At 41.0% G+C, this 25,544-nt stretch overlaps 1 protein-coding gene across 1 annotated transcript in view; it reads right to left on the bottom strand.

The window, feature by feature from the left end:
* Nucleotides 1–379: 379 nt before the first annotated feature.
* The window catches only part of celf1 (cugbp, Elav-like family member 1), a 40,595-nt gene continuing 15,430 nt past the window's right edge, over nucleotides 380–25,544 (bottom strand). The window contains exons 3-14 of the mRNA XM_083913002.1: nucleotides 19,680–19,867; nucleotides 16,998–17,080; nucleotides 14,479–14,527; nucleotides 12,699–12,833; nucleotides 10,356–10,435; nucleotides 10,073–10,234; nucleotides 9,868–9,937; nucleotides 9,196–9,318; nucleotides 8,238–8,351; nucleotides 6,905–7,090; nucleotides 5,327–5,470; nucleotides 380–3,274 (exon numbers count right to left, since the gene is read on the bottom strand). Of these exons, the coding sequence (XP_083769128.1) occupies nucleotides 3,147–3,274; nucleotides 5,327–5,470; nucleotides 6,905–7,090; nucleotides 8,238–8,351; nucleotides 9,196–9,318; nucleotides 9,868–9,937; nucleotides 10,073–10,234; nucleotides 10,356–10,435; nucleotides 12,699–12,833; nucleotides 14,479–14,527; nucleotides 16,998–17,080; nucleotides 19,680–19,867 (1,462 nt within the window). The 3' untranslated portion in view covers nucleotides 380–3,146. The remainder of the gene's footprint in view (nucleotides 3,275–5,326; nucleotides 5,471–6,904; nucleotides 7,091–8,237; nucleotides 8,352–9,195; nucleotides 9,319–9,867; nucleotides 9,938–10,072; nucleotides 10,235–10,355; nucleotides 10,436–12,698; nucleotides 12,834–14,478; nucleotides 14,528–16,997; nucleotides 17,081–19,679; nucleotides 19,868–25,544) is intronic.

Here is a 25,544-nt window from a genome sequence, read left to right as displayed (position 1 = left end):
ATCTGTGAGTGGCAAACTGTTGACCTCTTATCTGAGCCAAAGGATGCTCCAACCACATTGATGCAGAAACTGAAAGTGATTTTAGGTGAACCTATAAAACGTACCACCAGAAGGTTTGCTTCAAAGGGCTGACAAAGTATAACATGCGGTGGAATTGGAACCCAACCAGTCTTAAATCACAACACAGCAACGTCTGCTATGATTACAGTCCCTGATATAGAATTGTGATTTTTGTGAAATAGCAAGGATGCGTTGATATATATATATATATATATATATATATATATATATATATATATATATATATATATATACCAAGATACTTCTAGTGCTAACATAAAAGTGACAAAATGGGACAATATTACCCAAAACGTGGCGACTTTGACTTGGTGGTGGCCCCTGTAGCAGTAAGAGACTCTTAGGATCTTGTTCATACTCACATCACACATAGTTTTACTCAGTCTAGACTCATCTTTGGATTTGGACCCAGAATCACTTTTAAAACTAGTTCTAGCACTAGAAATATGCCCGAGATATTGTCTGGTATAAAGTTCTTGACAACACATAAGATCATTATTTATTCACACAGACAGACAGGACCAACAGACATGTATAGACATGGACTTTTAGAATAAACTATGCTCCCTGTGTTTTTGGAAAATGAGTGATTTATTTAGATGAAGGCATGTATGACAGAGAGGGGTTCTATGAAGTCTGTAGCAGCACTGATGGATCCTACGCACAGCCCATGCCACACTGACAAGTAGTACACATCACCAAAAGGAAACAACGCAAAACAGGCAAGAAGAGGACACACACCAGGAGATCAAATGGAGTTATTGGACTTTACATTTGTCTTTCAAAATAATTTCAATTCAGATAAATAATTTAGGCAATAAATAGTTCCCCAACACACAGGGGAAGTATAAAACCTATATAAAAATAGAAAAGGCATAATAGTTTAAATATACATCTCAACAATTGTCTCGCTTCCTAGTTCTATAAAAAAAAAACATGATTTCTAGCAAGTCGAAGCAACTAACAGGTTTGCCTTGAGCAATTTGACATGTATATGAATTCTCCAATCACAGGAACTAGTCAGTGAGAGACACAGTGGTGTAGCCCTCTGTAGATTAGCCAGCTACCAGCTAGCAGGACAGTGACTGAGGGATGTTGATGCATTTTTACAAAACACCTGGATTCAAGGTAGAAACTAACTAGAACCCTCCAATGTAATTATACGCAGCATTATATCTGCATCAGACAGACTCATGTATATTAAGATGAGTGGAACAGCCTATAGTGTTTGGTTTCTATGGCCAAACTTCACAGTTTTGCTAGTTACAGCTGACAGTTGGGCTTCACAGCCACATGGGCCTGACCTTTGACCTGTCACTCAGAGTGCAACAGCACAGGAGGAGCACCATTAAAACATGCTGGGTTTAGTCCTCTAGAAACGTCTATACTTACGGATCTTAAAATACAATAAATGCAGTGAGCGCACTGATGGACAGAGGTATTCGATCTACAGAAATCAATTCCAGCCAATGTTTGCATACAACACAACCCATACACAAAGTGAAGCCACTGCCTGAGGCTACTTGATGATTGTAAGCCAGGTAACATCTGCAACAACCACACAAGTCTGATAAAAACAAGCATGTAGCTCAGAAACAGGTGGCAACAGCTCAGTCAACAGAGCTCAGAAGAGAAAGGTCACCAGAGGAAACCATCTCCTCTCTCCCTCTCAGCGGGAAAGTTATGGAAGTTAAGGACCTGTTTATACGACAACGCTCGCGGGTGAGAACGACAAAATACTTTATCAGATGCGCCTTTCATTTAGAGGGTATTTGGGGCTTAAAAACGCAAGAAAGTGAAAGAGTAGAAATCTTAAGAACGCACCACCGCTGTGTTTCCGTGTAAAGGGGTAAAAACACAAAAGTGAGCTCTGATCTGCTCACGCTGGCTCACGTGGCGTACATTTTTCCGTAAAATCCATGTGCAGAGAACAGGTAAACAACAACAAACATGTGGGACTATTTCCATCAGTGGGACATTCAAGTGTCCTGGGTGGAGCCGAGGCGGTGGGAGGCTGCAGACCGTGCTGCAGATCCCTGTCACACTGTACAGCGCCCTACTTCTCCGCTGTTAGGGAGGGAAGGAGAAGGAAGTTTTGACGCATGCACCAGCTCTGGGTGCTGTTGTGTGGCAGTGCTTCACAGCTCCACCTACACACCTGACGTGCATACTACATCCAATTTACACACTTTTGCGGCACCGTATGCACGCAGAGTTCCCCCCCAAAGGCGTTTGTCTAAACGCAGAATAAAAAGTGAGAACACAACTCTTTTCTAGATTGTCTTTGTCTAAACAGGGCCCAAACTGTCTTCAGTGGAAACACCAGAGATCAGGAGCAGCAACACAGCACACACAGCACACACACACACACACACACACGCACACACACAGAATAAGTACAGTCTAAACGTTGTGCATGTTTTAGTGGAGCTCCTCCTCATGAACAATGAAAGCTTCTGTACCTCACAACTAATTTTGATGTATATCACAGACATTGCCTCCATGTCAAAAGATAATACAGATATCTAATACAAAGGTAGGGAAATCCACCCGTTTGGTCTGTGGAATTTTAAAAGAAAACCTAGTAATGATTTCTGTTTCCTTATCAAATGTGTGTCTTTTTTCTTCCAGCTGCTGCCTGCTTTAGGAGCGTTATGCTAAGTGTGGGTGGAGGAGAGGAAGGAGAAGAAGTAAAAACAAAGGGATTTGGCACCTACAGTATCTGACCTGACTGTCAATGTGCAACACATCCTAACAATCAACTCATATGCGTATTATGTACCACAGCAAACTGATAACATTTCAACTTAAATGAAAATACACCTGTTTCTCACAAAGTGCGTAAACCACAACATAACACAGGAAGAACCCAGTCTAGCCTGAAAACTCTCGCATGTAGCTTCATGTGACTCGGTGCCTGGACATGTTATAATGACCAGGGGAGGCAGTGCAGCAGACATCACCCTGTAATGCATAGACAAGTTTCCGTGTGGACCAGTCTGAGTACTGTATACTCCACTTACCATAACACCACCCTGTCTAACTAAGTCTGCAGTGCCTCAGCACCTTCAGTAAGGCTTGCTGTCATTCTTTGAACGCTTCAGCTGCACCTTGAGCCTCTTCATTCCAATCTGGAAACCATTCATTGACTGGATGGCTGCCTGTGATGACACAGGGTTGTCATAGCTCACAAATCCTGAAGGAGAAATGGAAACATTTAGAATGGCAACAGAAGTTGTCTTAAAATCCTCTCAAAGAGCGAGCAGTGACACGACGTGAATTATTACAAATAACCAATCCTACGTTATTCACAAGAGCTTGACAATCTCTCCTGTCCCCCAAGGGGTCAGGTTGCAAGATTGTAATCAATCATTACTGTAGTAAAGGATAGGTCCACATTTTTTCAAAACAACAGTCAGGTGCCTGTATGTCCATTGAAAGATGCTTTTCTGGATGAACTCCTCCTATCCATGTGGGCCCTGAAAAGATCCCTTCTTAAAGTGTAATTCCAGCGTAAAATCATCCCAGGCTCTTTTTTCTGCAATAACATACATCAAATAAGCCATCGAGACAGTTTTTTTAGTCTATAAACCATTAACGCTGATATCCGGAAGAATTGCAACAGACGCTAACAGACAGACATGACTAACAGTGATTAGCTTGAGACTTACCTACTGGCCCCTGTACCAGCTCCTCTCATAGTAAAGTCCAGTCACTCAAAAGGAAGGAGCCCATTGATGATTTTTTCGAGCAAAACACGTAAACTTTGTGGTTTGTTGCAGTTTGGTGAAATATAAGTTAATAATAGATGTAAAAGGTTTGGAAAAGTCTCAGACAGCACTTTCCCTGCAGCACTGAAATGTCATGCGAAGGGGTGGGGACGTCTGTTGAATGGGTGAATGTGAAAAGTAGTGTGAAAGCACCTTGAGTAGTCAGAAGACTAGAAAGGCACTATATAAATACAAGTCCATTTACCATAAAAAAGCTGTTTTAATGCCTTCACCGTACTTCCCTGACTCGTTAGCGACTTGGACCGGGATTTCTCCATTAATAGTTTCTACACCAAAAAAACTGTCTCAATGGCTTATTTGATGTATGCAAGTGTCAAAAAAGACCATGGGATGAATTTACGCCGAAATTACACCATTTTTCAACCTGGACCCTATTTCCCCATGTATTTCTGTGTAAGTGAATAATGACAATAAGTGTTTTTGAAGTTGGTCCAGTATTGACACTTGAAATGAACCTTGAGCCATCTTCTCAGGCAGTGTTTTGCCCCACCTTTATTTTGCTCCAATACCAAATCAAAGTGAGCAAACCTTCCTAATAACTGGACCAGTCCCAGCCTGGTCAGATGCGTACATGAACTGATGAAGCCTCTTGGATGAGAGGTGAAACGTCTTCCTAGACAAACAACCAGTCCAGTTGTTTTTGACTGAAATTGCTTTGAGGATAACGATGACCTGGACGAATGAGAACATTCACAGGCTTCCTACTAACTGACCTACTTTTAACTAACCACCAGAGTTATGCTTGTTTCAGTCCTTTCTCTTGTCCTCATTAACATATATTCAACCCTGGCTTCACTCCACTGGCTCCCTGTACCTTTTAGAATTCATTTTAAGATTTTCCTGATCACTTTTAAGGCTTGTCAAGGTCTAGCCCCAGAATACATCCTAGACATTGACCCCATAACACCCCCCCCCCCCAACCCCAATTAAATCAATGAACATTTATTTAACAAGAAATTAATAAGCTAATAATAATTTATTTTGTCCTCTGTACACTTTTATACAATGATGTGTAATGTATGTTGTACCTCATTGGATTATACTATTATTATTCTTATTATTTGTTTTGTTTATACTGTATTTGTGTTTATATTTATATTTTTGTTATGTCAAAGCACTTTGTAACCTGCTGTTTTTAAAGGTGCTATACAAATAAAGTTGTTATTATTTCTTTTTTTTTCTTAGGGCTCAATAAAAACAACTAAGCTTCCTCATTAGCTCTTTTATTTTGCTGAGCCTCAACACCCTTTCACCGGTCACACAGACACAGAGTAGCCACAGCAGGAAACAGGTCAAATGTAACTGTGCTGAAAGTCCATTAACAATTACGATATTTAATAAATGATTTTAAGCAATAAGACAAAATCCAAGGCCAAACAAGGTGTAAAGTCATTCAACTGTATTTTCGAAGTTTGAAAATGTATATATATGAGTGTAAGTGTAGTTTGTGAACTCACCAAAACACTTGCTGAGGTTTGTCTGTTTGTCAATGAAGACTTTAGCAGAGATGACATTTCCAAAGGGCATAAACATCTGGAGCAGGTCCTGGTCTCCAAACTCTTGGGGCAGGTGGTAAATGAACAAGTTGGCACCTTCAGGACCTGCCAAGCAATCAGTCTGTTTTACCAATCCCAGAAACATTAACAACAGTGATATCTTAACAAATGACTCGATAAATCCATCTTATCGGCCCACACGGATGAAACACTAACACAAAAACAAGGACAAGTCTCCTGTTCTGGAGTGAAGCTGTTGATCATGATTAGCGTGATTATCTGAGGCCATGACAGAGAGAAGTTGGTGAGCTCTTACCTGTGGTGCGACTGTTGCTGGCTGACGCAGCAGATTTAAAATAAGACAGAATCCTTAGCAGAGGGTAAGATCAACACACATCACACACATCTATACCAACCTGCCCCCAACAGTACTGTAAAGAGTAACCAAACCAGACCTTTGACTGAAGTGAAGGGGGGCTAAGGCGGAATTCACACAGACTCAGGTAGATCCGTCAAACTGCCGCAGGGTATTCCGGCAGAGGAGGTTAGGATCTTAGGTTCTTTAACCCCCTAATGTAGCACAAGTAGACTTTGTATTTCAGTTCTCATTTTTGTTTTGACATGTCCGACAGGAAATTAAGGCAGTTTCATTTCACGGAGAAAAGAAGAGAGAGTTTTTTTCATTTTTTCACCCTTTTTTCTGCGCCACTCTGCCGCTTCCATCGCCGCAGCATAAACGGACGATGGGGGACTGTTTTGCCCTGACTACCTGAATTGGTCTGAATGAGGCCTAAGAGATACCGACTCCTCTCCACCGTCTTCAGAACTGAAGAGTTGGGAGAAGTTGGTTAAGGGGGGGGGGGGGGGGGGGTTGTTTGGTCTGCTGATCCACTGGGCCACTGTCCTGCATGTTTTAGATTTCTCCCTGCTCTAATACACTTGATTCCAATGATTAATAAACCCCTGACAAGCATCAGCTACTTGATAACGAGCACATCATTGAATCAGGTGTGTTGGAGCAGAGAGAAACCTAAAACATGCAGGACAGTGGCGCTCCAGGAGCAGGGTTCCCCACGCCTGCACTAGAGTTATCTGCCAGCAGGTCAGCAAATAGCAAAATTATTTTGCAATAGCTGGGTTTCAAACAGTAGAGGGCAGTCTCTATGTATATTTCCGACACAATATGTAGAATATTAGCACTAAAGGATTTGGTACTTGGCCCTAAAATGTCAAGATTTAAGCTAAAAAATGGGTTTGGGGTTTAATTATTCTTTAAATGACGTTATGAGCACCCAGTTATTACTGTTTGCTTTCTTACATCTGCAAAGGGAGTCTTTGGCAGCCTATTGGAAAGCTCAGTTTATATGCAAAAAGGCAGATTAGGAAAATTATTGTGTTCAATTTGATTCCAAAACTGGAGGGAAGAAAGGACCAATTGGAAGCATGCTCATGAAGTGGTTATATAGTATATAGCCCCCAGCTCCTCTTTAACCTCTCCAGTCACTTTATCTGTACTGTCCCCCTGTCATCTCAGCCCACCTTCCTTTTGGCTGCCCGCGGCTGAGACACTCTGCTGGGACAGCAGGCTCTGGTTGTACAGGCTGGGAAGGGCAGCAGCAGCATACTGCTGGATGCCTGAGTAGGCCTGGCTCAGTGCCTCCATGGTGTTTCCTGAGCCATTAGACAGGCCTCCAGAGCCAAGGCTGCCATTCAGTGCTGCCATGCCTGCAGGGTTACATTGGTGAAAAGGTCAAATCTCATCATTTAAACTCATAGTACTCAGAAATAACAGGAGTCAATGTCAGTGTCCCTGTTTATTCATTAATAATGATAAACTTTAATTATAAAGATAGATTAATAAATAGATAGATAAAAACTGAAATGATCCCAAGGAATTTTCAGCTGTTTAACTATTACACTCAAGTAGCGAGCAGGACATTTACAAAAATATAGAAATATAATAGAATTACGAACTACAAAAGCACTTTAAGATACTCAAAGATGCTTTACACAGCACATGAAATAATGCATCTAATAACTGAACTCTTACACATACTGTCATGTTACTATTACACAATTATAAACACCTGGAGGGCATTTAAGTGAGGCATTAATTTGTTTTGATACTGTATAATTTCTTGCTGCTGTACCTGGAGTGCACATTCACATTATATTCCATGTGTCTGCTCTGTAAATCTCTAAGACAAAGACTCACAAGTGTACTTCCTCACAGTCATTTAGGGCGTGATCACACTGCCCTTTTGGCCGGTTTTTCAGCTAAAGCCTAGTACCTTTAAGCCATGTGAGTGCACCCGCTCCGCGCTCAACTGCGGCCAGCGGGCCGTCCCAGCCCGCTTGAAAGAGGTGGGCTTTAGCGGAGCCGTTTGCACATGTACGAGCACGAGCGTGCGCACGTGTACGAGCACGAGCACGAGCCCTACGGCAGTAGCGTTATGTCCGCCTGTTCGGACATGTAAATAGAAGGACGGACCATGCGCGGACATTTAACAATAACAACAATGGCGGTGAAAGGTTCACGTTGGTGTGGTGCGGAGGTGGAGTGTTTACTGCAGATTTGGTCGGATGAAAATATTCAAAAACAGTCGACGCACAAAAACTCTGAGGTCTGTGGAAAGATTTGTAAACAAAGCCACACACACGCGATCAATGCGTGTGACGTGTTACGGCGGGATGGCGTATGGACAGCAAGAAGCATTGGCCGGCCCTGGCAGTGTGAGTACAAACGGGGCTGGGGCGCGGGGGGGAGAGGGAGGGGGGACAAGTACCCTAAAGTCCGGGTCGTGGTCCGGGAGGACAGTGTGATCACGCTCTTAATCAGTGGAAAAGTACAGGTTGAGTGTAGGTTAAGTACCTGCCAGTGAGCCCATGTTAAGGCCGGCTCCACCACCAGCAGCCAGAGACTGCAGGGCCCCCAAAGAAGCCATGGGGTTCATTGATGAGTTGCTGCTGGAAGTGGGGGAGGAGCCTGCTTGGGGAACATTTACTGTTAATGTTGTATTAAACACAACTGCAAAATATTAGCCAAAGCTTTGTTTCAGTCTGTATGTTAGCACTCAGCAATGTCAAAATGGTCACGCCATCATTTCAACCTCGAAATTAGGTTTATGTCATTATGTCTGTAACAAGGGAAATCATAAATAGGCAAAAAAGTAAAGTTTGGAGAATTAATGTTTGATAAACAACAGTTGTTGATTCATGCCGGTTTATTTATATATGATATAGTTGATATCTATCTAGATAGATAGATAGATAGATAGATAGATAGATAGATAGATAGATAGATAGATAGATAGATATGTCAACATACCACTAAAGGCTTCCTCATGTTCTACATTAGACATGCATGCGGATACTCGGTACGGTACTCTGCTTACATTTCGTCCGTATTTCTGCACGTATCCTGCAAGCTTGCGGATGCGTACCTATACGGACCAAACGTTGCAGTACCACCAGAAATCGTGGAGGCAGTGTTGAGTATTGTACACAAAAAGTGTTATAAATATTAGGAATGAGCAAGTCATCTAAAGCTCCGACGCACATCCTGAAATACTGAAAGTGACGTTCGTCGTCCTCAAAAGAGGCGGGTTTGTTGTTGTCATGAACTCTTTTTTTCTCCAATAAGTTTATTGGAGTAACTTTTGAATCTCAGCGACGCCCTCCAGAGGATGTTTTACTTTACGTCCATCCCGACATAAAGGACGTATAAAAGCATGAGGGCCGCGACGATTAGAACATTGTTAACGTAAGCCTTAAGCCCTACTGCATGTTCCTTGATATGAAACAGTACTGTAAATTGTTTTTTTTTTTACCTGAGCTTGTTAGTGCACTTAGGGGACTACTAGATGTCGTCATGGCGCTGGAACCTGTGGGCGTGACCTGCGTGGCAGTTGCTGCTGCTGCTAAAGCAGCCAGGTTCTGCATGGCATTAAGACCTGACAGAGAGAGACGCGCACGCACACGCACACGCACACGCACACGCACACGCACACGCACACGCACACACACACACACACACACACACACACACACACACACACACACACAGTTAAGACCAAGACTCCACCACTCCCTCTGACCACTATATTATATGAAAACAGTACATATGGATGTCTCTCCTGGAGTTTGCTGGCTGTTCAAATACCCAGAAGCCACTCAGGATTATTATTCAGCAAGCAAAACATTTTCACATATTCAAATCTAAATCTGCATATTTGGACTTGTTAATGAATGGTATATGGACTTGTACTTATATAGCATCTTTCAAGTCTTCTTAGGTTTTACACATCCTGTCACATTCACCCATTCGCACACAATCATACAGATGGCAGAGGCTTCCTACCATTGTCTAATCTAATCATTCAAACCTCTGGGGTTCAGTGTCTTGTCCAAGGACAATTTGTCGTGTGTGGGCTCTACCTCTGAGCCACAGCCGCCCCTACACTGTTGAATGTCTGTTAAAGCATATGTGTGAGTGTGTGTACCTGAAACAGGGTGCAGGTTGTTGAGTGCATTCCCCGTGGAGGCTGACTGCTGCAGCAACTGTAAGTAGAGCTAAAGGCAGGAGATATGAGAAACAAACTGCTAAAGTGGAAGTGACAGGGAAGTTTAAACTGGGAAATTGCTTATCAACAGGCTGATTTTTATAGTTTACATCAACACGCATAGGGAACCTTTAAACACACTCACTGCTAGGTATTGTGGCCCCAGGCTGTTGAGCCCAGTGAGATTTCCCCACATTGAAGCTGCACTGAGTTGCTGCATCTGCTGCTGCAGCTGTTGGGCCATGCGCTTTTGCTCCTTGTCTTTCTGAGTGTCTGCGAACTTCACCACAATGGGAGATGAACAGCCCTGAACACGGACAAAGGAAATGTTTTGTACTCTGAGAGCTTGTTTTTACTGATCAATTTTGAAATCTGGGTCACAACTTTACTACATCACATATTGCTTTTAGTCTTAAGTTGAAGATCACCTCCATGGTCTGGGACTGGTGCATGGACTTGATGGATGACTGGGCCATTTGTCGGGCTGTGAATGTCACAAATGCACAACCTGAAAGAGAGAAACCCAATATATCATGACTTAGAGAGATTTCTCGGAAGAAAATTCTATGTTGCAGCATCTCACATCACATGCTTTATCCAAGAGTGAACTTGATTTTAACTTGTTCCTGTATTAAATCCAAGCCACGCATCTCGTGTGAGCATTATGTGCCAGCAATCTCGCTGACACTGCGGCAGGATGCGCATGTGGTGTCCACACAGAGAGCAGTTGCTGTTGCAGCACCGCCTTTCTGCGTTAAATTTATGATTACAGCCATAAATAATGTAATGTTTAAAATCCTTGTCTTTCCACAGAAACGCTGGGATTTTAATTTGAAACAGAAACAAGAAGTGTTGACTTAAGTTTCTAGTGAACATGCTTTTATACTGGAGCAGCTATCAGCTGAGATCCAAACGAGCCAGGTAAATAATGGCCCAATAAAAACAACATTTCAGTTCAGGCCTGTAGGATTCCTCTGTAACCTTTACGCTACCAGTATCAGGTATCGGTCTGACACTGTGCTCATGGACCTGCCAACTTCGCCGAGTTGACTCATTTGTCTGGCGTGGTGACATGAAACTGCGGTTCTCGGATGACAAAACAATCAAGCCAATCTAGGTCTAACCGTTTTGTCCTTTAGTTGTACCGAGTTAGGTAAACTTGTTTGGCTACTAGAATCTAATCGCTTTGGAACATTTGGAAAGTCTAGAAGAACCACACAATTTAATTTTTATTCTTTTTTAAGCTTATTTTTGGAAGTTTTTCAAGCCTTTTATTAGTTAGGACAGACAGGAAATAGGGTGAGGGGGGAGGGGGGGGAGCAAAGGGCCGCAGGTCGGAGTCGAACCCACAGCAGATTTGGCGACAAACTCTCCGGTGATTGGATTCTCCACAGCATCTCCCCGTCTCTTCTTCTCTGTTGTTGGTGTATTTCTGTGGCAGTTACAGCACCACATCTAGGCCTGGCATGTGCACTACAGCGTTTTAGCCGTTTAACTGGTTTCATGTGGAGGCAGAAATTTTTTTGTGCCGAGGCCGTGTGGACGGAAAACTTTTTAAGAATGACGGAGAAAAAAAAGGTTGATTTCGATTGTATGGACGTACCCTCATTGTCACATATTATAGATTAAAACAGAAACAGACTTACAGCTGATCATTTAGAGAAGCTTCTTTTCATCAAAAAGAATCTTGATTTATTCTGAAATACAATATATTATACTACCGTATTTTTCAGATTATAAGTCGCAGTTTTTTTCATAGTTTGGCCGGGGGTGAGACTTATACTCTGGAGCGACTTATGTGTGAAATTATTAACCATTATTAACGTAAAATATCAAATAATAGCCCGGGCTATTATTTATGTCAGTCACGTAAGAGACTAGGCGTATATCAGCAATCGTCACGCACACACACAGACACGCGTCAACCAATCAAAATTCGTCGGGGGCGCGTCATGGCAGAAGTGCACTGTGAAAAAAAAGATGCTAGCTGCTACTTCTGTACCTATGAGTTGGCGGAGTTGTTCAGAAGTGACACAGAGGAAGAAGAGTTCATTGGATTAAGTGATTAGCAGTGACAGAGTGTTTGGTAAACGTATAGCATGTTCTATATGTTATAGTTATTTGAATGACTCTTACCTTAATATGTTACGTTAACATACCAGGCACGTTCTCAGTTTGTGCGTCATATAACGTACATTTATTCAGCCTGTTGTTCTCTATTCTATTTTTATTTAAAATTGCCTTTCAAGATGAAATGTTTATTCTTGGTTTTGGATTTTATCAAATACATTTCCCCAAAAAATGCGACTTATACTCTAGTGCGACTTATATATGTTTTTTTCCTTCTTTATTTTGCATTTTCGGCCGGTGAGACTTATACTCCAGAGCGACTTTTAATCCGAAAAAATACGGTATATACTAATAATTTTTTTATTTTTCAGAATTTGATAAAATATCTGCTGTAGCTACACCACTGCTTTTTTTTTAATAACAAAGGCACCTCAACATAAACCTTTATTTTGTGAAAAAAAAAAACAGTGAACAAAACTAGAGAACAGTAACTATTGTGTCAGAAGAGAAGATTTCAACCATGTTTTCTTCTCTAGGATTAAAACATGAACAGGAAGTGTAGAGGCCACAGCTTTGAATGACTTCAGAACATCTGCTCCCACAGGACATCAGTAGTTTCTCACACTGCTCACACTTGAGCAGTGTGTGTGTGTGTGTGTGTGTGTGTGTGTGTGTGTGTGTAAGAACAGAATGTGTCTTACCACGGCTGAGTCCGTCAGGGCCTCGAAGTATCCGGCACTCCTCTATCTGTCCGTATGGTGAGAACATCAGTCGGATGTCATTCTCGTTACACTTCTTGGAGATCATACCAATAAACAGCTTCCTGTCCTCCACTGCTGTATTCAATACAACACAACATCAAACACCTGCTCTGTGTCAAGGTAAATGGTGCAATATACAAGATATGTATTCAAGATGCACATGTGTTTCACTGGGGATCTTTTGCAATTTATGTTATCAAAGTGACATGATATGAGTTAAGTTTAGGACAATAATTTCTAACAGCTGAGTTCTGTGCCACTAAAAGGATAGGTGCACGATTTCTCAAGTCTATCTGAAAACATAAGTCAGGTGGTCTTATAATAATTGAATTCCTCCTGTTCATACTGGTCATTAACAGATCCATTCCTAATGGTAATGTGATTCTAATGTAAGTGGTGTGGGACAAAACGCACACTTTTCCTTCTGTGTTAAAAGATTTGTTTCATTTGAAAAACTCTGACTTCTGAAGCCTCATATTAGCTTCATTCTGTAAACTTTGAATACATTTTTGCAAAAAGCAAGGACTTTTCCCTATCACTTACATTTAAAGCTCTTTTTTAGGGGGGGGGGGGGGGGCATTGACATTTGACATGGCATTTGACATCAAGCAGTATGCCAGGAGTGAGTGTTACATTGACTCACTGATACAACGATCTACAGCACCACATGTCATTTGGACTAGATAAGTGTGGTCTGATGTTATCAAAGAACGGTAAGATGGGCACAACTGATGGGGTGGAACTTCCAGAAGGCAACAAGGTAGCAGATGTTCAGGACAGCTTTAAATACGTTGGAATCCCTCAGGCAAATGGAAAACATGAGGAGGCCACAAGAAATGGCCACAGCCACGCACCTACTTAGAGTAAGGCAGGGCTTGTCCTTTGACCACCCAGAGCCTCAGACCCATTAAGATTACCACATATGCCTGCTGTAAATTACTCAACTGTTGGTTGGAACAGGAAATCTCAACACAATGAAATAATGGCTGATGCGAACAACCTGTGTGTTACAAACAGCAGTGGCAGTAATTTAAGTATGACAGAGAAATCTATAGTCAGTCGGGACAACCTCATAAAGTATGCCGATATTTGCCTTGTTTTTAAAGTTTCGCATAATAAAACACCCCCACCTCTTCAACAGTGTTTCACTCAGAGGTCAGATACAAGCCGGACAACCAGAGGCTCCTCAACTGTGTTATGAGTTGTGAGGACGTTAGGACTGCAAATGCTTCCCCTGAAGGCTTCTTGCTTACAGTCGTGTCCTGCCTGTTTCTTATGTGATCATGTCCTGTCTTGTGCTGTGTATGTTAGTGTGTAAATCAATGTGTTGGTGGTGCGTGTTTGTGCTCTTATGTAGGTGTGTTTGTCCTGTTTTAATCTGCAGCAGCATAGTGTTGTAATGTCCACAGGGTATAATGTCTTATATGCTGGGTATTTATTTTATTGTCTATTTTCCTCTGTCTGTCAATTTGTTCTTACTATGTTGTTTCTTTATAAGCATGCATAAGCCTGCATAAGCATGCATTTGATTTCATTAATTTTAGGTTGCCTTTTGAATATCTGGTCGTGGACTACAGATGCAAATAAGCCTCTTTGGCTAACTTTGGCTCACTAACAGCTTGGCTATTGGTTAGTGTGCAATGTCCCTGAAATAAACCAATAATTAAATAAATACTATCAAAGGAAATGGAAGACAGATTAAAGTGCTAGAAATCCTTACCATTGTTTTTCTCACTGTCCGCTGGCTTCATCTGGATTGGGTGGTGCATCTGAACAAGGCGACAAATAACACATTATAATCATAATGCTGACATATGCACATCTGTGGTGACATGCCTAAAACAGTTTATGAAGGGAGACTGATGACACAATGTTAAATCCAATGTAATGCAAAGCATTTTTTCGACCTCCTAAGAAAGAGCCTAGTCCAGTCCTGTGTTAACCTGACGCTCGCCAGATGACTTTCGTTCTGCCTTGCTTCCATCTTGACTGCGCCTAGCTCCACTCAACTATCTGGATTTGCTCCATAGGAAAGTGATTTCAGGGTCTGCAAAAATGGTCAGGCCAATCAGAACCCCCGGGCGGGGTTTTATAGCTGTGAGGTAGCAGAGAAGCGACTGTTGTGATTCAGACAACAATGGCAGCTCACATCAAGGAAGCAGACGTCGACATGGATGCTGCTGTTTCATCAGTGTTTCCAATCTAAAGAATCTTTATTCTTTAAAAGAACCAGAGAACGGCTCTGAAGGCTTTTGTTGGTGGAAACCATGTTGGCTTTTCTGTTTGGCTTCTCCCTGCGTCGCTCACATCAGAGTTACAGGTTGGTTTCCATGTGAGTGGTTTAAGTAGCACGTCAATAAAGCTGACGGACAAGTGGTTTATCCAATCATATGCAAGGATTTTTGATAAGACCCATCCATCTGGGATTGCTGCATCTAATAAGAAATTTCAGAACGATGGGTCTTATAAAAAATCACCAGATGGATGAGTGAAGCAAGGAGGAACAAAATTCATCTGGTGGGAGTCAGGATGTGTCAGGATGTGATCCTCAAAGAAAACACAGCCAGCACTGAATGAACAGGATTACTGATGACAAAAAAAATGAATTGTCAGACTCATATATGATTCAATAGTATATTCTGTATACTCTTAATGCTTCTACAATGGATGTTTGATTGGTGGGCTGCAGTGATTTCAGAAAAAAGTTTTCTTGGCCTTGTTTCTGAAATAATCAATGAAGCTGCTGTTTGTAGTGTGTAAATGTGTACACACTGTGTGTCTTTACGAAAACCTTGACACACGTGCCTGATGAAAAATGATCAGCTGGCTGCTGCAGCAATGGACAGCAGCTCTGCTCTCTGCTACATTTATATAATGTAATTAATATTTTCATTAATGATGTTCGGTGCCCACAGACAAAACTGCAGTCCACACGTCACTTCTTTTTGCACCACTTCATCTGTAGAGTTGCACTTTTTGTTTACTGCTGTAGTGTGTTCATGTTATATAAAAAGTACAACAGCTTTGGGGACAATTCTTTAAGTGTAATTCCGGCGTAAAATCAACCCATGGCCTTTTTTCGACACTTGCATACATCAGATAAGCCTTAGAGACTATTTTTTTTGTGTAGAAACTAATAACGGAGAAATCCGGTAGAGTCGCTAACAGTCACTAACAGCCGGACGTGGTTAGCACTGATTAGATGGGCTCCTTACTTTGGGATTGACTTTGGTAATCCACTTGAATGGACTTTACTATGAGAGGAGCTGGTACAGGGGCCAGTAAGTAAGAAAGTCTTTCAAAACACTCTTTTAATAAACTCTGGGTTCACTAACTACGTTGTTGGTGCTTTGTTTTCTGTGTAGGGACTCTTCTCATGCTACTGCAGAGGTTTGCTGTTATTTTCAGCAGTATTAGTGGTTAAAAAAGACCTTTAAATGCCTTCACCATTAATAGTTTATACACGAATAAAATTGTTTTGATGGCTTATTTGATGTGTGTAAGTGTCGAAAAAGGCCATGGGATGATTTTACGCCGGAATTACACTTTAATGCAAAGATTCATATTTCTAATAATGCACCTGGTTAGAGGGTACCTTGTACAATTTACAACATTTGTTGTCCAGAATCTCTTTAATATCCAAGAACAATTGGCTTCATAACTGAAATATACCCAATCTAATCGATATTGAAATTAAATTGAACTGAATCAGGACCTGGTCAATTGGAATCAAATTAATTCAGAAATGAGTGGCGACGCCCAGCCCTAGAATAAGTATATGTCTTATGGAAAACATATATATAAATAAGTAAATAGATATAGATATGGGATACCAATAGTATCTGCTGTTTCATCAAGCAATATAGTTTTACAAAGTGATTTTTTTAAATGCAAATAAGGTAATCCTGTTGGACCAACTCTCAAAGTCTTGAGCAAACCCACAGAACAAATACCACAACAACTTTCTTTGAAAAATAACATATTGACAAAATGCACACACTCTGCCAGAGCAGCAAGAGAACACTTATATTATTTTGTGTCATTTGGAGCACTTATAAACCATGAGGAATTACATGTTTGGTTGATTTGAACCAAACTGACCTACTGAAACAGAGCTCATTCTAGATGCAACATCTCAGGTAATCCCAAGCTTTTTTTGGTGAGATAACAAAATAAACAATGTGCTTCTATATGAATGACCATGCATTGAAAGTGTATATTAGGGAGGCTGTCACCTACCCCTGGCAGAATCTTCATGTTGTGCAGAGCATTCTGTGCTTCCAAAGCGGATTTGCGAGTATAGTACGTTATAAAACAGCAGCCTGCCGGGAATAAGAGAGAAACCTGTGTCACACACTGAACTACTTACTACATCTTATGCTGGCCCCAGAACAGTTTGGCAGTCCTCATCATTCAAAAAAACTATTGATAAAAAGAACATCTAAACACAAAAACAGAATTTAAAACATTCTTCTATCCGAGACAAATAGAGGGGTTCTTTGAAAAAAAGCCAACAAAAAAAAGAGTTTGAAAGGTTGGGGAAGCAGCATGGACCGTTAGGGGTTGGCCAGCTATGTCCATGCGCAGTTCCTTTATGTGTGGCTGTAAACGGTATCTTCATTGAATCACCTGAAAACAACAGCAATCTAGCAATCTCAACATGTCCACTTCCCTGCCCTCACAGAAGCCGCACGCACATACCTCTGGGCTCCATGTCCACCTGTCGACAGTGAACATCTTTTCTCTGCTGCAGCAGTAATGGCAATGCAAAGAGAAATAGGGTCCTATGCAAGAAAGCACAAATGCTTCTCTTTGTCACTAATGAAGTAGGCCGGGACTTTAGTGGCACATGGAAACAAAGTACATTTACTTTGAGAGCATTAAGTTGGAGTTTTTTCAAAGACTACAGTATCTGTTAGAAATATGTCAAGGTCTATTACGTATGTTTCTGATATTTTGTGTGTGTGTGTGTGTGTGTGTGTGTGTGTGTGTGTGTGTGTGTGTGTGTGTGTGTGTGTGTGTGTGTGTGTGTGTGTGTGTGTGTGTGCGTGCGTGTGCAGACAACAGTATCTATTAGAACTATTCTTAACGTTGTTTAATGAGGAAATAGTCAGAACATACATCTGATGCACACATACACGCACCCGACAGTCCCTGCCCGAATCGCCAACTGGCCAAAGCTTCTTTTTCTTTCACATTATCCTCCATAAAGTCTGAGTCACAGTTAAGAAAATCCTTCTTCTTTTTTTTTAACACATGCGCGATATTGTAGGCAATCCTGAACAGTGCTGAATGAGTTCATTAGACAGCCACGGTGACTGAAACGGAGAACTAACTTTACTCATGTGTTCACCTGTATCAGTCTGCTCACGCCTCACTCATTTCAATCGACCCGTTCATGATTGTGATTGTTAAAATTACAAAAGGGAATTTACTGCAAACTTGTAGGTCTGTGAAGACTTTTCAGGTGGAATAGTATGATTCAGGACTCTAACGTAGCAACATAAACCTGAGCTTGTATTAGCAGCAGCCGTATGCCATTAGCTACTGTTAGTGAGAGGCTAAGTCTTCTGTCATGTGGTAGATTCTTTGCAGGATGAAAAAAGAGCTTTGGAGAGACGCAGAGGCCTGATCTTCTCTGACATCACTTCATTTACATTATCCTCAAGGTAATTTTTGCCTAATACTGACAAGAATAAGCTGCCTACTGAGCCTTTAATAGACATTACGGTCGGTTTTCCATGGATATTGACAAGTTTATTAGTCATAAAACCTTGTCAGGATATTAAGTTTTATGATCCTTAGCTATGGATGATCCAAACTTTTCCACAGATGTGGGTTGATCTGGACTTTCATTCAAGTGGACCTATTATGTTTCTCCTTATTTACTGTCAGAAATAAGCGTTATAATATGGGCTGTTCATGCTAAACATGACAAAAGTCTCAAATATTGAGGTAAATGTGTTTATGGGTAATCAGTCTAACCCCCCATGAGCAGATCTGCAGACTTCTTTCAGACACTTCTACTTTCTCAGCGGTCTGACATCAAGGCTTCACAGATTTTTAAATAAGTTAATCTGTTCCAGGCACGACATGCCAGGCAGGCCCATGAATTACAGCTCAAACAGCTCTGGTAGGATGAGCTGCTGAAAGCCAACTGTAGCTACGTGCTCACGGCAGACAGAGCTGTAATCTTTGTTGTTTGTTGTTCATTGCTCCCTAATTTAGGACCACACTCCTGCTGCAGCTTGTTCAGTGTTTGGTTTAGAAAGAGTTCCTTTTGATTTCTGACAGTACAAAGTTCTTCTATATTCCACCACAGTCTACTGTTAGCTACATGTCGCTTCATGCTCACAGCAGTAGCACAGAGACATAGCAGGGAGGAGACCAGGAAGTGCCTGACCAATCAGAGCCGACTGGGCTTGTCATGGGGGGGGCTTAAAATAGACAAGCGCTGCAACAGAGCGTCTCAGACAGAGGGTGCTAAATCCCTAAATATCGGCCATAACAACAATGGTAATATCGGTATCGGCTAAAATTTTTGTATCAATCCATCCCAAGTTTATTAAAGGCATTATTTTAAATTATTTTTATTTTAAATGTTTTAAAATATTCAATTATTTAAAAAATAAATATATATAAAAATATATATTTTTAGGACTGTAAAAAAAAAGAATAACCAAAAAACTAAACCTACCTACCCAACGAATGTATTTCCAAATATTCTAAAATTCGTGTCCTGCCCCACCCCTCGCCTATACCGAGTGGAGTTTTTCCAGTACGTGAGAAACGTCTCACACAGATCTCCTGTTTTGTGCTAAATATTTAAAAGAGCAACTCAGGACAATGTCCAAACCTGATTCGTCAGACATTATCCAGAGCTCATATGAGAAAAGGGCTTTTTTGATACCACAGGCTGACCTTTGCTCTGTGGTGGATTCTGGCTGCGGTCTCGGAGAACATTAATCTCATAGACTGCTCCGTAGGGCTCAAACAGCTCACGAAGCTGCTCTTCAGACCAGGACCGGGGAATCTGCCCCACGAACATCTTAATGGCGTCAACATCTGGTTGGTCGGGGTGGTCCAGAGAGCCATTCATCTTCTTCCCCCTATAAAGACAAATACCGTGGCATTAGATGGAGGCATGAAACACATGTTTATTTCCTAGACTTATCCCTCACGCACGCACACACTCACGCACGCAGTTTCAAGTATTCCATACCATCAGACTATATTCACCTTCAGATAAAATTTAACAGAAATCTTGATTAGGGAATGCACAATATATATATTTACACAGTATATTCGGAGCCAGCAAAACTGGGTCTGAATAAGGGTTTCTGCCTCACCACCGCTCTCCTCTGTTCTGCTCTCTAATGTCAGGGCTCAGAGTTCGCGCCCCACACAGAGGCGGCAGCAGTTCTGAGCACAGGCCACAGTTGAAAGAATGGAACAATGCTCTTTTTCACCAGTGCAACTAAATCCTCCAGTCAGCGAGACAATACGTGAGTCATAGGACTACTGCAGACAGATTAACTTCTTCCATGGCTGTCAGCTCTCTGTCCTCTCGTCATCCACAGCCGCTCTTTTGTACCCTTTACACTGCTTGTTAATAAAGTCAGAAGTAACAAATCAGTGTGTTGTGATTTAGCATTTTAATATCATTCATTTTTTTTTAAAGTTTTTCAGCTTTTTGAAAATGATGGAAGTCAGTGGAATGAAGTCTGGGTGACAGGTGCAACGGAAGATAGTTGCACAATTCTAGCCAGGATTCACAATGTGATTTAATAATTTACCAAGTCTGGGTAAAATCCAGTTTGTTCTTAAACATAACAGTTCACCAGACTTTAACATTCAAAACTTCACTTCCTCTTTTGTGCTTCAACAAACAGCATTTTATTGTTCTCCTTTAAGTTTTTAAATCTCCAGCGGCTGCTTATGCTCTTCTTCCACTTGAACTGACTGCTTCAATGACACCAGCTTCTTGCAGCACTTCCACTGACACTTCAAACCCTTTCAGCTTTTACACTTCAACTTCTCTCAGTGTTTACACTGGAACTGACTGTAAACTGAGAGTAACAAATCACATCACAGAAATAATGCTTCTCCTAGCCAAGCATGCGCCAGTCGTTCAGAAATGGACCATCCACCAAAAAAATGCGCACACCCAAGCCGCTTCAGTTTGTGTTTACTATTTATCTGACCTACAGTCACAGAGACAGATGAGATGTGCCTGACCTTAAAGAAAACTTTAAGGTTCAGGTATGGCAATCCTTTGGCTGCTAAGATCTGCCTTATTGGCTTTTTGGCCACATGTGGGCACCTGTTCCCACTATAAACTTTCTTAAACTATAAGTAAGTAATCTTACACTGTCATTTCATTGCACATACTTTGTGTGAGTATATCTGTATATTGTTGTAGCTTCAAGAGATTACAACTACAACCCTGTGTGAACCTTGAACCTCATCGCCCTATAAATTAAATATGGCGAACATGTCAGTAAAGAGTTGTTTCTGTCCATCTGATGAATAACATTGCCATCCAATATTTACTCTCTTTAAGCTGTGTTTTAAATATCTGTGCCCCTAGTTTCCCATATAAGCGATACTACGATCTCTCTGCGATTGTCAACACATTCTCATCCTTTACAATCTTATATTTCGTCATATCAACGGCCCCTAAGTTGAGTTGAAAGTAATGTCTCTAGTGACATGGTAAATACATTAGAGTTTGTTTGAACAGACAGGCTAAATCTTTTGTGAAATATATCTATTTGACAGTAAGCACCAGTGCTACTTTTATAAAATAGGCTTATTTAAATGTATTATGGAAAAGTAATGTCTTCATTTAAGTCCCACTCCAGACACGTCTTAAAGTATTTAAAAACTACTCTAATATGATTCATATTCAGTTTGACATTGATCTACCACATAAACTTCAGCGATGGAGCTCGAGCAACATCTACTGTTTCTCCCTCAATGTTCAATTCTGCGTTAGGCCTGCTCGTAACCACGTTTAACCGCTAGCTTCAGACCCTATGGTAACTATGTTCTACGTCTACTGGAGGTTTCCAAAGAGGCCCCAGGTTTAAAGAGAAGCATGTGAACGATGACTAAACACATTAGAGAGAATCAGCCATCGGCCTCATGTTTGAGCTTCAGACAGGACGCAGCAGGGCAGCGCAGCCCCTTGGGCGGATCACAGACTCGCAGTCTGGCAGGTGCAACTCCTGGAGCCCCACAGGTGGGCGGATAGACACAGAGCCTGAGCTGCCTGCCCATGGAGTTAATGTTAGCCATCTGGAACTAGTTATAAGCTACTGCATCCTGACCCTGGTGTCAGTCAGACCCAGAGTCAGATGAAGAATATGTTAGTATCTTTTCATAGTTTTTGTTGTTTGTTAGCTTTTTAGCTTGTAACTGTTAATGCAAGCTATGATGGCAGTGTGTTTTTGCTCTGTACTGACAGTCCACTCTGTCTTGGTTTATTTACTAGTGATAACATCCAGGGGATTACCAAAGCCACCATGACAGAGTAAAGCCTATCTCCAGTCTGATCTACCAGGGGACCCACTGTGTGCTGAAGAGGCAGCACCCTGTACGGCTTTAGAAGTTAAATCACCGATGGCCTGACCTCACTACACACTGTTCATCTGAGAGCTCATTCCTGTTCTTTTTTCCTGTCCAACTGAAGAAGGAGTCATTCTTTGATATGTTATCCCTGAGGACTCCGGAGGCAGCTGCAAGGTACCGACAGGCCCGAAGGGATGGATATAGGGTGAGAAGTTCAGCCATCCGTGAGGAACTCGGAGTAGAGCCTCTGCTCCTTTGTGTTGAAAGGAGCCAGTTGAGGTGGTTCGGGCATCTAGTAAGGATGCCCCCTAGGCGCCCCCCTAGGGAGGTGTTCCAGGTACGTCCAGCTGGGAGGAGGCCTCGGGGAAGACCCAGGACTAGGTGGAGAGATTATATCTCCACACTGGCCTGGGAACGCCTTGGGATCCCCCAGTTAGAGCTGGTTAATGTGGCCCGGGAAAGGGGAGTTTGAGATCCCCTGCTGGAGCTGCTGCCCCCATGATTCCGGATAAGCAGTTTAAGATGATGAGATGATGAAAAATGAATAAATGAAATAAAAACGTTGGGAAATTTGCAAGAACTCAACTTAATTCAAGAACGAGGGGAATTTGATAAAATACAGCCCGACCCAATCTCTAGCCCTATCAAGTTCGGGCTTTGGGGAGCACAAAAGTACTGAATATGTTCTCATTTAATTAAGAACGTTACTGCAAAAACAAAATCATGGTTTTATTGCAGTTAAATTATTCTCCTCCATTATTATGCGGCTAGAGTCTAATGATAAACAGTAACGTTAATGGCGGAGCAGCTAACATTATCGGTCCTGCCCGTCTAACGTTGCGATGACAATTTAACAGGAGAACACACTAATGTGTCTGAAAAGCCAACCAACAACGAGACAGAAACAGTGGCTGCTGCTATACCAACTCTATTTAATCAGAAGTGATAATATGGTGCCACATCACCAGAAACACAGAAGATTTTTTTTTATATATTTATTGCTTTATTGGCTTAATCTGAGGAGAGAGCTATGCCATAAGCATAAATATAATAGGCCTGTATATTTAGCAGAGTAAGTAACAAATGTGTACAAAGTTGCACAAAGTAAAAAAAAAAAAAAGACGCCTCATGTTGCAGCGCACAGTGTCTCCACTCGCCTGCATCCCAACTAAAGTGCAACATGGAAAAAAAAAAACCAGGAGAATGAACTTTGATCAAGTCTGTAGGAAAGTCTGAGGGATGGAAGCATTTCAAACAAGTCGTGGGCAGTGACAACATACTGTATGTGTGGGCTTTGTCCGGTGCATTAAGGTTCATTCTTCTTCCTTCAGATCCTTTTGTGATCAATTCCATTCTGTAGCTCAAACAGCTCCGAAATATGAGAACGTCAGATAGAACAGGCCGCTTATCATGATCATATTTTAAAGAAAAATACTGGTTAGCCCATTTGACACAAACCAGTTACAACATCTGACGTGTTATTTTATTGTGTCTGTTTTTATTATGTGTTGTTATACATTATTGTAGAAGCTGAATGTTGACTTCTTCTGCTCTGAATGCACTGGTGCCATGCATGTAGATCATGTGCTACAGATCGTCTAAATAAGGCCCTGAGTGAGTCGGTGCAATCTCAGTCATAGAAAAAAGGGTATTGACGAACATATTTCAAAATAGTTTTCAGTAAGAAAATGAACACTAGTTAATGCTAAAGCTTTAAAGTTATGTACAATTACTGTTTTTCCAATCTTTCTATTTCCTTTGATTCTTCATTTTTCAGTGTATAACTTCTGCATACTTTCACCTACAAAAACTATTCGATTATTTAAATGTTCAGATCTTGAAGCACATTTTGCTCCAATTTAACTGGTTTTCTACCTTTTATAATTTTTCAAATATTAAGCATTTTTCATATTTTTTTAACCCCCCCTCTTAAATATATTCCACTTTGACACGCTAGTCGTTCCACTTACACACTTCTTTTAAACTTTAAACCGATCACAAGACTTCGAACTATTAAGGCATGACTCTGCTTTTTGATATCTTTAACAGTTTGTGAATTATAACAATTTAAGTTTTATGATTTTTGGAAACCTGATTTAAGTTTACAATGAGTGTGTGTGTTGCGCGGCTAGAGCGTGAGAAAGCCGTTTGATCTTGCCTCACTAGAACTTCACTGTACATTTCTTTTTACATAACTAAAACTCCGGTAGGTTCCATAACTTTCGCTTCTCATACATATTTATGAATCAAAATGAATATATAGGGGGTGTGTATATATATATATATATATATTATATTATATATATATATATATATATATATTAAAAAAAAAAAAAAAATATATATATATATATATATTATATATACAGTATATATATATATAATATATATATATGAGCATAAGGATTTATAGTTTTTTAATTCTGTGGCTTAAAGCACCAAGAGAGGCCTCTTCCCCCAAATGATTCATAGAATCGAATTCTTTTTTTTTTAATTTATAAGTAGAGGTTTAAGAGCTGCTTCTCGTCCTTTTCTGACTTCTTGCGTGACCCAGATATTGCTTGAGCAACATGGAAATGTTTGATTGCAGTGTCTGCAGGTGTGTGTGATGATAGCATCAGTGCAGTAGTGCCATGACTCTGCTGTTTCCCCTCTAGAAATGGACAGGTTATTTTGATGAGAATAGAGCTCCATCGGTTTCTCCCTCTGTCTGTCTGTCTCTCAGTTTGTCTGTTGCTCTGCCTGCCTGCCTGCCTGGCTTAGAGGGAACTTTACTGGCCAGTTAACTTTGCCAAAGCAATTAGAAATAAAATATATACATAACATAAAAGTACAAACAAAGAAGAATTTAATATTTGCCATTTCAAATAAGTACACATAATTACAAAACTAGAAATATAAATTAAACATGGCTTCTTTGTATGGTGTGTGTATGTGTGTAACGTGTGTGTAACGTGTGTGTGTGTGTGTGTGTGTGTGTGTGTGTGTTTAGGAGGCTGTCCCCAGGATCTTCAGGCTCTGATAGTTATTGCTGCTATCATCTGGAAATCATGTTTTTCTCGCCTCTGTCTCTTTCTGTTGTCTTTCTCTCTGTCTCTGTCTGTGTGTCTGTCTTTCAGCTAGAAAAAACATTCAGCCTATTTCAACTTCTGCCTATGATATTTTTTCAAATATTAAAGCTGTACTCCATAAGATTTCCATCTTTTTTATTGC

The sequence above is a fragment of the Echiichthys vipera genome (assembly GCF_963691815.1).
Source record: "Echiichthys vipera genome assembly, chromosome: 1".
In the NCBI taxonomy this organism is placed as follows: Eukaryota; Metazoa; Chordata; class Actinopteri; order Perciformes; family Trachinidae; genus Echiichthys; species Echiichthys vipera.
Note: the sequence above shows the minus strand (reverse complement) of the source record. Positions and strands in the feature narration are given on the sequence as shown.